This window comes from Periplaneta americana, chromosome 4 (genome assembly GCF_040183065.1).
Source record: "Periplaneta americana isolate PAMFEO1 chromosome 4, P.americana_PAMFEO1_priV1, whole genome shotgun sequence".
Lineage (NCBI taxonomy): Eukaryota > Metazoa > Arthropoda > Insecta > Blattodea > Blattidae > Periplaneta > Periplaneta americana.
In genome coordinates this window covers 89813414-89826943 of record NC_091120.1, presented here as the reverse complement: position 1 = coordinate 89826943, position 13530 = coordinate 89813414, and the positions used below count along the sequence as shown (strand labels likewise).

General features: G+C 35.2%; 1 protein-coding gene across 1 annotated transcript; it reads left to right on the top strand.

Annotated features, from left to right (window-relative positions):
* The first annotated feature begins 7405 nt into the window (after positions 1-7405).
* Positions 7406-13321, top strand: LOC138698033 (uncharacterized). The gene has a single exon (XM_069823713.1). The coding sequence runs from the start codon at positions 7431-7433 to the stop codon at positions 8667-8669; it is 1239 nt and encodes a 412-aa protein (XP_069679814.1). The 5' UTR covers positions 7406-7430; the 3' UTR covers positions 8670-13321.
* Positions 13322-13530: the final 209 nt, after the last annotated feature.

Genomic DNA, 13530 nt, shown 5'->3' with positions numbered 1-13530 from the left:
CTTGACATTTCTGGGCGATGTACTGTCCATCTTCAGCAGGTATCAGAAAACACTTTAATCAAATTCTACCATTATTGTTGACATGGCTAGATTAACTGAATCCGCGAAGTCAAAAATATCATCTTTGCTTGAAGATCCCATCTTGGGAGATTGGACATCGACATTCACAAAAAGCATTCCTGTACTACTCCCATATGATTTGAGATTGCTGAAGGACATTGATCTGACTTCCGGATCTAGTTGCGGCTCCGGGTCATCACGACCAAAAAGAAGTGCGGGACACAATCTCTATGTTACAGATAATTGGGGCTTAACAACCATATTCGTGGAGGTGAAGGAGAGCCTCATAAATTTCTTAAGCGACCATTTCAATCTAGATGAAAGGATGATTGACATTGTGAAGGCAGATATAAAGGTCATATTTAATACCATTGGCAGTGATCTCGATCTATTAGAAATAGACATTGAGTATCAAGATCTTAGGGGTTTGCCAAATATAGAATTCTCCGCGGCAAAACACTTGCAGAAAAAGTGAAATATTTTGCCTCTTCAGCGAATTACAAAAATCTAGCAACTCTTTTTGCTCGTATCCTTGTGGCTAAGCCTCACAGTGCTGATGTGGAGCGGCTCGTGAGCTCAGATACCACCTTGAAGAGCCAGAATGAGTACTGAGACCGAGAACCTTTATTTCTTTGTTCACCTCTGACTGAATGGAATCCTCGGGAAGCAGTACTCTTCTGGCTCCGGAAGTGCGAACGACGTACCTGCGATTGTCCGAATCTGTCACAAGAGTACTTCACTGACATATTCAGCCGTGCTGAGAAACGTGAAAATGACAACCCAAGGGAAGATAACGCCACAAAAACAAAGAAAAGAAATTATTGCATAATTATGCTACAATTGTTTACATTACTTGTACTTTTCTGTTTACTGTAACTGAGTGTAATTTATACAATGCAAATTTCCATGAATACAAGGCTATTGCTTTCACTTGGTATCTGTTGTTGTATTTTAACTTTTACTGTATTACTGTACAAAATTCGTTTTATTACTGCGCATATGGGTTTATTACTGCGCAAATTGTGTATGACTGCACACTAAAATCTGCATAATGCTTGCTAGAACTTCGAGTAAGAATTTTCAGAATAGTACATGACAATAATTCAGTGTAGAGCTTTCATCTGTAATAGGCCTATTATATTAGCACCAATAATAGAAAAAAAACACCAGTTAACGATATAACTACGAAATATTTACTTCTAATAGAGGGACTGAATAAAGGCACTCATTTGCAACAGTAACTCATTAATGAAGTTGATGTTATTGAAATTGAAAAAGAAAAGATTGCATTGCTGTAATTAACACACCTTCAATAAAATAAATGTTTGTGGAACGGGTTACATCAGCTTCTGTCTATGCGGATGACATGAATATGTCAGGAGAAAATTCACAAACGATTAGGGAAGACACGGAATTTTAGTTGAAGCAAGTAAAGCGATAGGTTTGGAAGTAAATCCCGAAAAGACAAAGTATATGATTATGTCTCGTGACCGGAATATTGTACGAAATGGAAATACAAAAATTGAAAATTTATCCTTCGAAGAGGTGGAAAAATTCAAATATCTTGGAGCAACAGTAACAAATGTAAATGACACTCGGGAGGAAATTAAACGCAGAATAAATATGGGAAATGCCTGTTAATATTCGGTTGAGAAGCTTTTATCATCCAGTCTGTTGTCAAAAAAACTGAAAGTTAGAATTTATAAAACAGTTATATTACCGGTTGTTCTGTATAGTTGTGAAACTTGGACTCTCACTTTGAGATAGGAACAGAGATTAAGTGTGTTTGAGAATAAGGTTCGTAGGAAAATATTTGGGGCTAAGAAGGATGAAGTTACAGGAGAATGGAGAAAGTTACACAACGCAGAGCTGCACGCATTGTATTCTTCACCTGACATAATTAGGAACATTAAATCCAGACGCTTGAGATGGGCAGGGAATGTAGCACGTATGGGCGATTCCACAAATGCATATGGAGTGTTAGTTGGGAGACCGGAGAGAAAAATACCTTTGGGAAGGCCGAGACGTAGATGGGAGGATAATATTAAAATGGATTTGAGGGAGTTGGAATATGATGATAGAGACTGGATTAATCTTGCACAGGATAGGGACCGATGGCGGGCTTATGTGAGGGCGGCAATGAAACTGCGGGTGTCTTAAAAGCCATTTGTAAGTAAGTAAAAGGTTTTAATTGAAATAAAAATAATCACATAAATTCACAATTTATTTCTTCCAATCTTTCATTGAAGATAATTTAAAAACGAAATAAATTAGCCTAATTTTTTAATATATGCCTGCAGTATGATGCTGACACCCATAGCCTATACTACCAGATAGACTTTCAGGGCACATTGGTAATGTATTATTGTACTACTACTGCTCCTCCTACTCCTATATCCCCTATCCCTACTACCACTACCCAACACCACCACTATCACTATGTCGGCTTTATACAGCTAAGTGTTGTGGAGCCATTTCCAAACTCCAGGCTGCCTTTCTTTGTGCATCCTCCAGCTCCAAGTTTCTGCCCTGCATTGCCTTCCTAATACCCTCATTTCACGATCGCCTAGGTTCACCTCTTCGACGTCTGCCCTGATTTTTCTTGGTCATCCCTGTTCTATCATGCGTAAAATATACCCAAACAATTTAAGTGTCCGCTTATCAATGCGTTCCATTATATCGTGTTTCGCACACATCCGACGTCTTATTTTAGAATTTCTGATCAGATTTTGTCTAGAGACCTAACCACTTCGTCGATGTTTTTTCGGTTATTTAAAGACGCTGAATCATCTACTAGGTTATTTATCACTAATGGAATAAATTGGTGATATCAAGATGATGTTAGCAGAATGATGCGGAGGATTAACTTATAAATTGCCTGACATTCGCCTTACAGTTGAGAAAACGAAAAAAAGAAACAGTTAATCAGACCACGTGGGAATCGAACTCAGATTAAGTGCAGCTCTAGATCAGCCCTCCTACCTGAGCTACGCCGGTAGCCTCGTGGAAAGTAGTCAATTTATACCAAATTGATCTTATTATGTTGTTCCTTTTTCATTTTCCACAATTCATTCCTATAACATATAACTGACTCGATTAGAAACTTCCCTATACAGAGTAAAAGTGAAATAATCCTGCAGATTGAAAGGGACGATAAAGTACACTTAAATGAATAGAAAACCTATATTACGTTTTGTGATTAAATGTACTGTTAATTAGAAAATTGAGTTGGAAGTTTCAGCAGTCTGGCAACATCGCCGCTAACACACACCTCTTTCTTCTCGTAATACTCGTACATATGTCAGAGGTCTGTCTTAAAGAACTACCTCTCATTTCCCTTTCTGGCTACAATGTTGCAAGCTGGTCGCATCGGTCAGTGGCTTCAAATTAGTAGTTATTAAATTTACTTAAAACCGTCCACGCTATTGAAATATGCCAATTTTTTTATTCATTATTATATTTTCTATCAATATGGACAAAAATCACGATCCTATCCGCAATAGTTACCGAATAAGAGAATGTTAAACATTTGGGAAAAATATTTTTTTCCCAGAAAACTATGGACTTTACACTTCTTTTGTTACACACAACATGAGCTATTCGCTCTGAAAATCTGCAGGGTTATTTCACTTCCACTCTGTATATTATGCTTATTCATATTGATGAAGATGTGTTTATCCCACCAGATGCTCTTTAGGTATCCGACAACTCTTTTGGCGTAGAGAATTGTAGATGTTCTTTCATCTCCAAATTTATTTCTATCAAATATACAACCTGGGTTCCTGGAATGTTCAATTGGCTGTAGCTTGGCTCTGTGTGTTATTATTAAATTTTCAGCTTGATTGGTGTCTTTTAGATATTCAGTTCTGGATAAATCATTTCTTATATTCTTAGAATAGTTTTTGGTGCATGTATTTCAAGTCCACCACCGATCGTAGGCAAAATTCAGTATAAAGTTTGTAGTCTTATTCCTTCACACCTCTTTCTCCAATTAGTAAGTACGGAATCAAGATAAATTTAATATTATGAATCTCTAATTGATATAACACGAATATAAACTCAGCGCTTAAAATTTGTATTGTTGTTTAGTCAACTGTCTGAAGACAGGTCTGAACCTCACAAGTATACCGACAATGCACCACTTAATACTTATGAGGCAACTAGGCCAGGAGATAATGGGGTAGGGTGGCCAGTTCCTTTCCCCCTTCATTGCATACATCCCCGATTAGCTAGATATTGCGCTAATCAGAGTTCAGATGCATACAAACAATATTGTTCTTCCTCTGACACATATCGTCAAGTGAGATATAGGGTAAAGTTGCCTAATTCCGTGATACGTTTTTTTTCACTGAATGTCACGGAGTTGGGTATCTTGCTAGGAAGTTCACCGATGTCTCAAAAGTAGGCGAAAGATGCACTCTTTCGAAAAATATGTCTGGCTCTATGGTCGAACGGCAAAGCTTTGACTGACATTCAATTAAGAAAAAAAAAGTATCACGGGGTTAGGGGTATCACGGAAATAGGTAACTTTACCCTACTGTCTGATAAAATAGATGTAGGCCTACATATCAGCCAGAACCTCAATCAGAGGTTAATTTGTATTATATTATCGTAAAATACAATGAGTAGTAAAACTTAGAGACCCAATAGCAGACCAATCAGGTGAAAGTTTTCACCTAATACAGAGAGGGTCCTATTCAAAACAGCTCTAAGATTCTGCGGTAAACAAAAAGATTGTGAGATATATTTTCAAGTACCGGTACTTTATTATTTCCCAGTAATCCTAGTTTCGCCCAAGTTATTGTAATATCAAAATTCAAAAGAGGATGAGTATATATTCTGAAACTTGAGTTCAGAAGTTTGTTAAACAAATTAAAATTACGAATAAGATAGGATCCGAAAACGATGTAGTATTCTTGAATATCATATTGGATATTGAAGGTCGGAATCTGACTGAACTAAAAACCCCCAACTAGATGAGCAATAAAAAAGTAAAATGGGCGTCATTCTCATTAAACAAAAATTCAGCTCTTTTGTCATGTTGTGAATGTCATCCCTGTTCATAGTTTATTTTCTTGACCTTTTGTACTTACGAATCACCAAAATGAGGGTGAATTTTCGTTTTCTAAATTGCACAAAAATAACTTTTAATCACAACAAATGAAATACCCGGCTTTAATTATAATAGTATATTATATAACGGATCCTCTGATTGAGGTCATGGCTGATATGGACATCTATTATTATATTATTATCAGGTAGTACATCTCACTTGACGATTTGTGTTAGAGGAAGAACAATTGTTTGTATGCATCTGAAGTCTGACTAGTGTAATAGTGGGCGATGTATGCAATCGGGGGCGGTAAACTTCACACACGTTTTAGGTATATGACCTAAAAGAAGGTAATTTACACGCATGTAATTTGCACACACCGATTTTGGATATGTAATCTACATACGCAAACAACCCAGGTAATAAAAACAGGATGCAAATTGCACACAGAGCTACAATGGCATATATTTACTTTGAACATACTCACTATTACAATAGCAACGTATTAACCAATGTTTTTTATTGGTAAATGATATTTTGCTCGCTTAATGAATTCCACTCGGGATATATGCCCCTCATTAAAATCTTTTTATATTTCTCTCCTTAGTTTCTTTCCTCCTTAAGGAGCCCTTATTTTTAACTTTCGCAGCAGTAGATATCCCCTGAATGTTCACGTATGTGTCTATTTGAAATTCAATTAACCTATTTGTAAAAGTATAAATATCTGGATAAGCAGAGTAAAATGTCTTGTTGAATCTAATATGAAAATACGTACAGGCATTAATTAGTTACACGCTGCAAGCTTTTCTGTTTTAGCTGTCCAGATTGAAGGAGGAAATGTAGCGTCATCGTCTACATAGGTGTCTACTAAATAGTCACAAAATTTATCTAGTCTTTCATCTTGTGGTTTAATGACCACTAAATCAGACAGAAAATAGTCGCCAACCTCATGTGAGTTTAAAAAATGGTAGACTGAATACAAGTTTTAATCATCTGCCTATTTCAGAATCACGTTTATATTTCTTTATGGAAGCATATGTTTTAATCTGAAGAAGCCAAAATTGACTTAGGTGGAATCTACATCCAGTGACATTGGCCTCACTCCATACAACGTTTATTGCAGCATGGATAGCACTTATAAACAACAACTGTGTTCAAGGGCCAATGCTTTATGTTGAACTGCTGCGTAACTATCCGTCCAAGTCAGTCTAACTCATACAGTACCTCTCTAATCCCATTACAAGCTGCGTAAGTCAATTGTGCTTGTCACCCGTAACATTGGCTGACATTGTCTTCGATTTATATGTCGTTTAGTAAAAAATGGCCCGAGTCACGCTGTGTGTGTAATTTACATACGACCCCTACCACCTAGGTTTTGTTGTGTGTGCAGATTACATACCACAAGTGTATAGCAAAGGTATGGAAAAAAATATACCTGGAATGTGTGTGTAGTTTACCTCCGCCCTATGCAATGGATGGGGAAAGGAACTGGCCACCCTATCCCATTATACCTCATAAGTGATGCCTTCTTGGTACCACTTGTGAGGTTCAGACCTGTCTTCGGACAGTTGACTAAACAACAATAAAATTATACAACGACGTACAAAAGTGGAGCTTTATTACCGACGAGCTAATGAAGCTACTTTTGTGCGAGTTGTATACAATACTTTATCTACGTTGTTCTTTATTTGCCGAAAATTAGAAGAAAATAAATCTATAAATTCAATTAGGTGTATTAAATCTGTGTAGAATTTTATTCTTTTTGATTCATGATGACAGCTAACTTGTTGCTGTGGTAATAATTATTATTGTAGTTAATTGAAACAAAAATTGTTATAAAATGCTTCATAACACACTGCTAAGTAAAATAACATAGCAATGTGTTTTCCATTTTATTTAATAACAAAGGGAAACTTTTGCAGTACAAAAGTGTCAGATGATGGCCTACTTTTGCAACGAAAGTAGATAAATACGAGTATATTTATAATTATTTAATACTTTACATAATTATCTCTCAGTTTCTAAAACAAATTATTTTCAGACTATGTTTTTCCTTCTTCTCTTCATTTCAGGGTACAGACTTGATAGAGCCCTTAAGTCTTTAATATTTTATTGTGTATCGTATACACACACGTAGTCCTTGTACTGACATATGACGTGCCTCGCAACGCTATTTCCATTTGTGTCTGTTTCTTAATGCGAGAGATAACGGGCTTCCATTACTTGCTAGAAGGGGACACTTGGGTAGATAAAACGGAGTCCTTGCTACGTTGATATACTGAAAGCAGTTTCAGTTGAGCAACGAGTCGGTACTAACATGGAATTACCAACTGAGTATCTACGTTATATCCTGAAGTCTGTTCTGAGAGACCTTAAAATCGACCCGGAAAGTGAACACGAAAGCAAGCAGATAGCAGCGCACTTGTTGCTTTCAGCGTTGTACAGAGTCACTGTGCATTATAACAATGGGACCAACACCAAGAACTTCATCTTAAAAACTCTTCGAACAGACCCTGCAATAAATGATAAGTTCGAAACTGCTGTGTTCTTCAAGAACGAAGTAATGTTCTATACAAAAGTGGCCGTGGCATTTGAAATTTTCCAATCCCAAAGACTTGACGAGAAGTACGCCCCATTTCACAGTTATCCTATATGTTACAAAGGGATTTGTGATAGCTCGTCACAAGTTCTTGTGTTGGAAGATTTAACGGAAAGGGGATTCGTGGAATCAGATCGGCAAAAGAAATTAAATTTTCAGGAATTAAATCTAGTAATGGAAGAAATAGGTCGGTTTCATGCACTGTCTCTCGCGATTAAACATAAAGATCCAAATCTCTTCACCGATTTGAAGAATAACTCTGTCAAGGAAGCTATATTCCGCACAGAATTTCTCCATAAAACTTACAATACTTGGGGCTCGTCAGTTGCTGCTTGGGTCTTAAAACTAGCAAAGGAGTCATTTCAACCAGGAAGTCTCTACATCACCAGGTTGGAGTCCTTCGCAACTGAAGATATGGTATTCATTATGAAAGAGAGAATCTCTCCAAAGATAGAAGATGAGCAATACAATGTGTTTACCCACGGTGACCTCTGGGTTAATAACTTACTATTTCAGTATCAAGAAACTGAAAACGATAGTTGTATGAAACCAGTCAAGATGAAGTTTGTGGATTTTCAGAATTGCCGGTACGGTTCAGTGGCACTTGATATTGCTGTGGTTTTGTTTTTGTTTATGGATCAAGAGATGAGGAACAATCACCGGGACGAGCTGCTTCAAGCTTATCACCACAGTCTCTGTAAGTTCTTGAGTCAGTTTGATTGTGATCCAGAAACGATCTTCCCGTTTTGTGACTTAGAGGTTCAGCTGTCGAAATATTCCCTGTACAGTCTGGGTATGGCGTTTTTGTGTCTCTCATACAATTTGACAGATGATGGCGAGGAAGATTTCGTCATACAAGAAAATGAAGATTCTACAGTCAGCAGAACAACGAAAGAGTGCCGCTCTATGATCGTCGACGTTATAAAAGAATGCGTTGACCGTGGATATTTGATTTAGGTGGCAAAGAGTATTGAAGAAGACTATTGTAGGTAATAATAATTGGTGTGCATACTTCTTCTAGAGTTTCAAGATAGTGTTTTAATAACTTACAACATAAAATTTATTTTCTGTGCTTTAATATTATTGTGCTAACACAAGTGAAGTTTTTAGGCAAAAGAAGCTGAAAAATTAATAAAAGTGGGCCTAATAGATCTATACTTAATTAGTTCTGTATAGTGAGAAATATTTTACTCATAAATAAGTGAAATTTGTTTAAAACTTAAAAAAATGCGTAGTAGATATTACCACGAGTGAAAAGAAAAGATGAGACTGAGATGACAGTGATAGAGCAAACCGAGATACCATAAAAATCCCTGTTTCGAAGTTACTGTGCTTACTTACAAAATTCGTATGATCTGTTGCTAATTGAAACCCCATCTCTCTGGTGAGTAGGTGCAGCTAACAGATGGGCGGAATTTTCATTCCGAAAGATTTTGATCGAATTTCTTCTTATTGGATACTGCTACATATAAGAAAATAAAGTAGTTACAGCTTCGCGAGAAACTTTGTGTGCGGTAGAACATCTAGTGACCCAGACGCCGATGTAGGTGTAGGACATCCTGTTGTTAGTTGTTTCCTATTTTTGTCTGGATAATAGTAAAATATTGAAAAATAGCGCATTACGACAAGGAAAATTTTCCGACAAAAGTGTTTCAATGCCATCTTCGACTATCAAAACTACTTGAACTTGGTCGAGAAAAGAACTGATTCTTCGGCGTGGAAAGCTATTCGGCTAAACATAAACTGCACATAATTATGAAAATAAGTAGGCCTATTGGTACAATTGTATTTTTTAATTCCATCAGAGGCATGACAAAAACCTAAAGAAGAATAAAATAAAAGTTATTTCGACCATTTAATTCATTAAATATAATTCTGAATAGAACCAACGTTAAGAAGACGATTTATTACCAAGTACGGCGTAATTTCAGAATGATGTATAGTAGAACCCCGCTAGTCCGGACTAATTAGATCAGGACGTATTCGGATTATCAAAATATCAGATTAAGAGAGTGACAGGAATGAAAGCAGGGAAATCACGCCTTATCTCCTCCCTCACCCTTCGCCGCCCACCGCTTTGTTCAGTTTTGAGGTCTAATTCATTCATTAGTGATAAAGTAAGTTATACTGTATGTTATATATTTTGAATATCTAAATAATGTAGCATTAAATTGATTGAGTTTCAGTTCAAAAACTCTAGTTTTATTCTATTCCTTCCCCTTGCCTTCTGTTTTTTTTTTTTCGGATTATTCGAAATCTCGAATCAGCGGGGCTCGAACTAGCGATATTCTACTGTATATGTTATACTGGACATTGCAAGATAACAGCGGACAGACAACAAACAAAACAATTTATATAAAACACCGCCTTGAACTTAAATATTTGAATCGGTATATTTTAAAACATTATTATTATTATTATTATTATTATTATTATTATTATTATTATTATTATTATTATTATTATTAGCATTTGAATCGTGCATGCAAAAAAGTTTGTTTGCTTACGAAATAAGAAGCAGTTCAGCGTTACGAACATATATCTACGTAGAATTATTATTGACTTCATTTAAAACTGCTTGTAGTGTATTGCCAATAGGTTTTTTTTACAGGATTAACAAATAGTTCTAATGTTTACTCTAGAAATGAAGGTTATATGTGCTTATTCCTTGTCAGCTTTCCTTGTTAGAAACATTGCTTCATTGATCATTTAGTCGGTCTGAGTAGCGTAATGGGTATAGCGCTGCCATTCTGTGCTCGAGGTTGCGGGTTCGATCCCGGTCCAGGTCGATGGTATTTAAATGTGCTTCAATGCGACAGGCTCGTGTCAGTAGATTTACTGGCATGTAAAGGAACTCCTGCGGGACAAAATTCCGGCACACCGACGACGCTGATATAACCTCGGCAGTTGCGAGTGTCGTTAAATAAAAACGATAATTAAATTGATAATTTAACCGTTTCTAGAGTACAAAGCTCTTTTAGATGGCATTGCAACCCAAAATTGTTAACTTGACACGGGAAAGACTATCACCATGAGACTCGACGCCCTCAAATTAGTACGGTGAACCCGGTTTCATCTATGATGTAGTGTTCAAACCCGAAGGCATTCCATATGAGGGACATTCTATGAGGAAGCAGTGGAAAAATTAGAGTGGTTCAAGTTTTTTTACTACTAGGGTTTCACCTGACATTGTCATTTCACATGATAGACCTAGTTTTAAACGGATGTTAACATTTACACTTATGTCAGAAAAAAAATGAAACTATAAAATGAAGAGACAGAATGTGTGTGCATAATTTAGGTTATCGGCATAGAACATGCCAACTAATTAGAGAAGGGGATTCGCAAATTGTATGGCGTGATTCTTTCTAGAGGAAGCATCGTCATATCTGTTATGGTTTTGAGGCTCATGAAAGCTTGTATGCCAGTGACTTATCTAAAGCTATTAATTACATATCATATGAGATTCTTATTTTAAAACTGCATTTTATATGGTTAGAAAATAAATTAAACTGTTACCTATCAGAACGATGTCTAAGTGTTTCCTACAATGATCGATATTCTGAATCTGTAAACATTACAAGTGGTGTGCCACAGGGATCTGTTCTAGATCCTTTCTTATACTTGATCATGGTAAATGACTTAACTTATAAGTACTAATGTAAAGTTATTTTCAGATGATACGACGAGTTGAATGTGTTATATCAGAATAAAGAAAGTGATGGTGATGCAATGAGTTTTTGAGCAGTAAACATGTTATTAGTAAGAAATATAATAATAAAAGGCATTATGAAACATTTCATAAAGACCAATATAAAGATGTCCAAGGTGAAGATAGATTAAAACTAGCAAAGGAGCTAACTAGTGATGTAAGAAACAAATAAATCTTTTATTAATTATGTTATATAAAATTAAATAAAACAATACATTTACTATCTTTGATTATAATGAGTAAATGTTTCTTTGTATCATGGTTATGTTTCGATTCTCGTTCAGTACGTAATTTAAAATTAATACAAAGCTGATAATCAATAAAATTGATGTAAACATAATCTTAAAACTTTTTAAAGTGTAATTGGCAATACGAGTGTAACGGTTTAATGTTGTACACATCAATTTTATTGATTATCAACTTTGTATTTTTTTTGTGTTCAATACATAATATACATTGAGTTTTATAAAGTGAAAATTCCGGTGAAGAAACTGAAGATGATAGACTGAATTCCATTATTGTTAGCTATGATGTAGCTCTCAAAATTGTAGAAACATATCATACGTTTTCTGATGGGCTTTTATTAAGGCACGCATTAGATGCTGTGGCTACGATATCTCCCGGTGAAGTAAAGAAATATGAAGGAATACTTCTTTCTAGAAATATAGTACTATAATTTGTAGAATATAAAAACTAACAAAAGATATTGAACAATAAAATTAAAAGTCTTTGTAGGGAATTTATTTCATTTTCACTTTGTCTCGATGAGAGTACGACCTCTTGATCCACAGCATTTCACAAATTTGCTTAAGAAATGATGTGTATATATGGCAGTACGTACATCTACGAACAATTATTTTCAGTGATGAAACTGATAAAGCCTCGATTGAGGTCTAGATTAACCGACGATAATTTGAAATCACCGTTAAAACTGGCTTCTGCAGTTAACGTATCCCCAAATGTAACTGAATTGGCAAAAAAAGAAATAACAATAAGTTATTAATCACCGATTCTTAAAACAATTAATCCATTTAAGTATCTACTTATTGCTGTTTGTGTTTGTAGCTACATATTTAATTTGAATGTATTTGATTGGTGGGTCTATGTATAAAACTGAAGTACAATTTCATTAATGAAAAACGTTACATTCACTATATTTATTTTAAAACAATGTGTTACTTTTTAGAAGTGTGAAAATATGTGTATAATATATTTACATTTATATTAACATTAACAATTGATATGGCAATGCAAAAAAATAATATTATTAGAAATATCTTTATTACGTTGTATAAAATTTTCGTTGTCTTTTACGTTTGTATATCCCTGTTTCTTCACTCCATTAACAGACAGAATGTTAATTATTTTCCGCATATGTGTTTTTACTTAATGCAACCTAGCGCGTCTCGCCTACAAGGTCACAGAAACAGGCTTTGCGTGACAACACTTTTAACTTATTTAAAACAACCTTGCTTCGATTCCCTCTTGGACTGTTTACCTGGTTGAGTTTCGTCGAGGTTTTCCCCAACTGTAAGGCGAATGTCAGGTAATCTGTGGCGCATCCTCTGTTTTTGTCTCGCTATCACCAACTCCATCGACGCTAAATAATCTAATAGTTGATATAGTGTCGTTAAATAACCAACTAAAATTTTTTCAAAAATAAATAAAAAATAAACATCTTGCAACGTTATGTTAATTAAGGAATTTTTCGACTCTTCTGTAGACTTAAGTATTTTTCAGTAGTGTAGCCTATATTGTTAATGTTATTTTGGTTTCTGTTTTATTCTAAATGTATTTGTTTCATCTTTACCTTTTATTTATGTTTGTGTTCTAATTCATAACAAATTGTCTATAGCATCTCTTTCGATGATCATGGCATTAAGTACAATAAATACAATATTCTAGTCCAATCACAACTTTTACATGTATTGTAGTTGTGATAATTCGTATTTTTTTTGTTCGATGCTAATGTTTGTTTCTTTTTACTAATTCACATGTCATTTGTAACAACATTAACAGACTTAGATCTGAAGTCGTGAAAATTTTAAGGGTTTTGATACTAACTTTGTTCATACAAAGTACAAAAGAAAATAATATACAGTATTT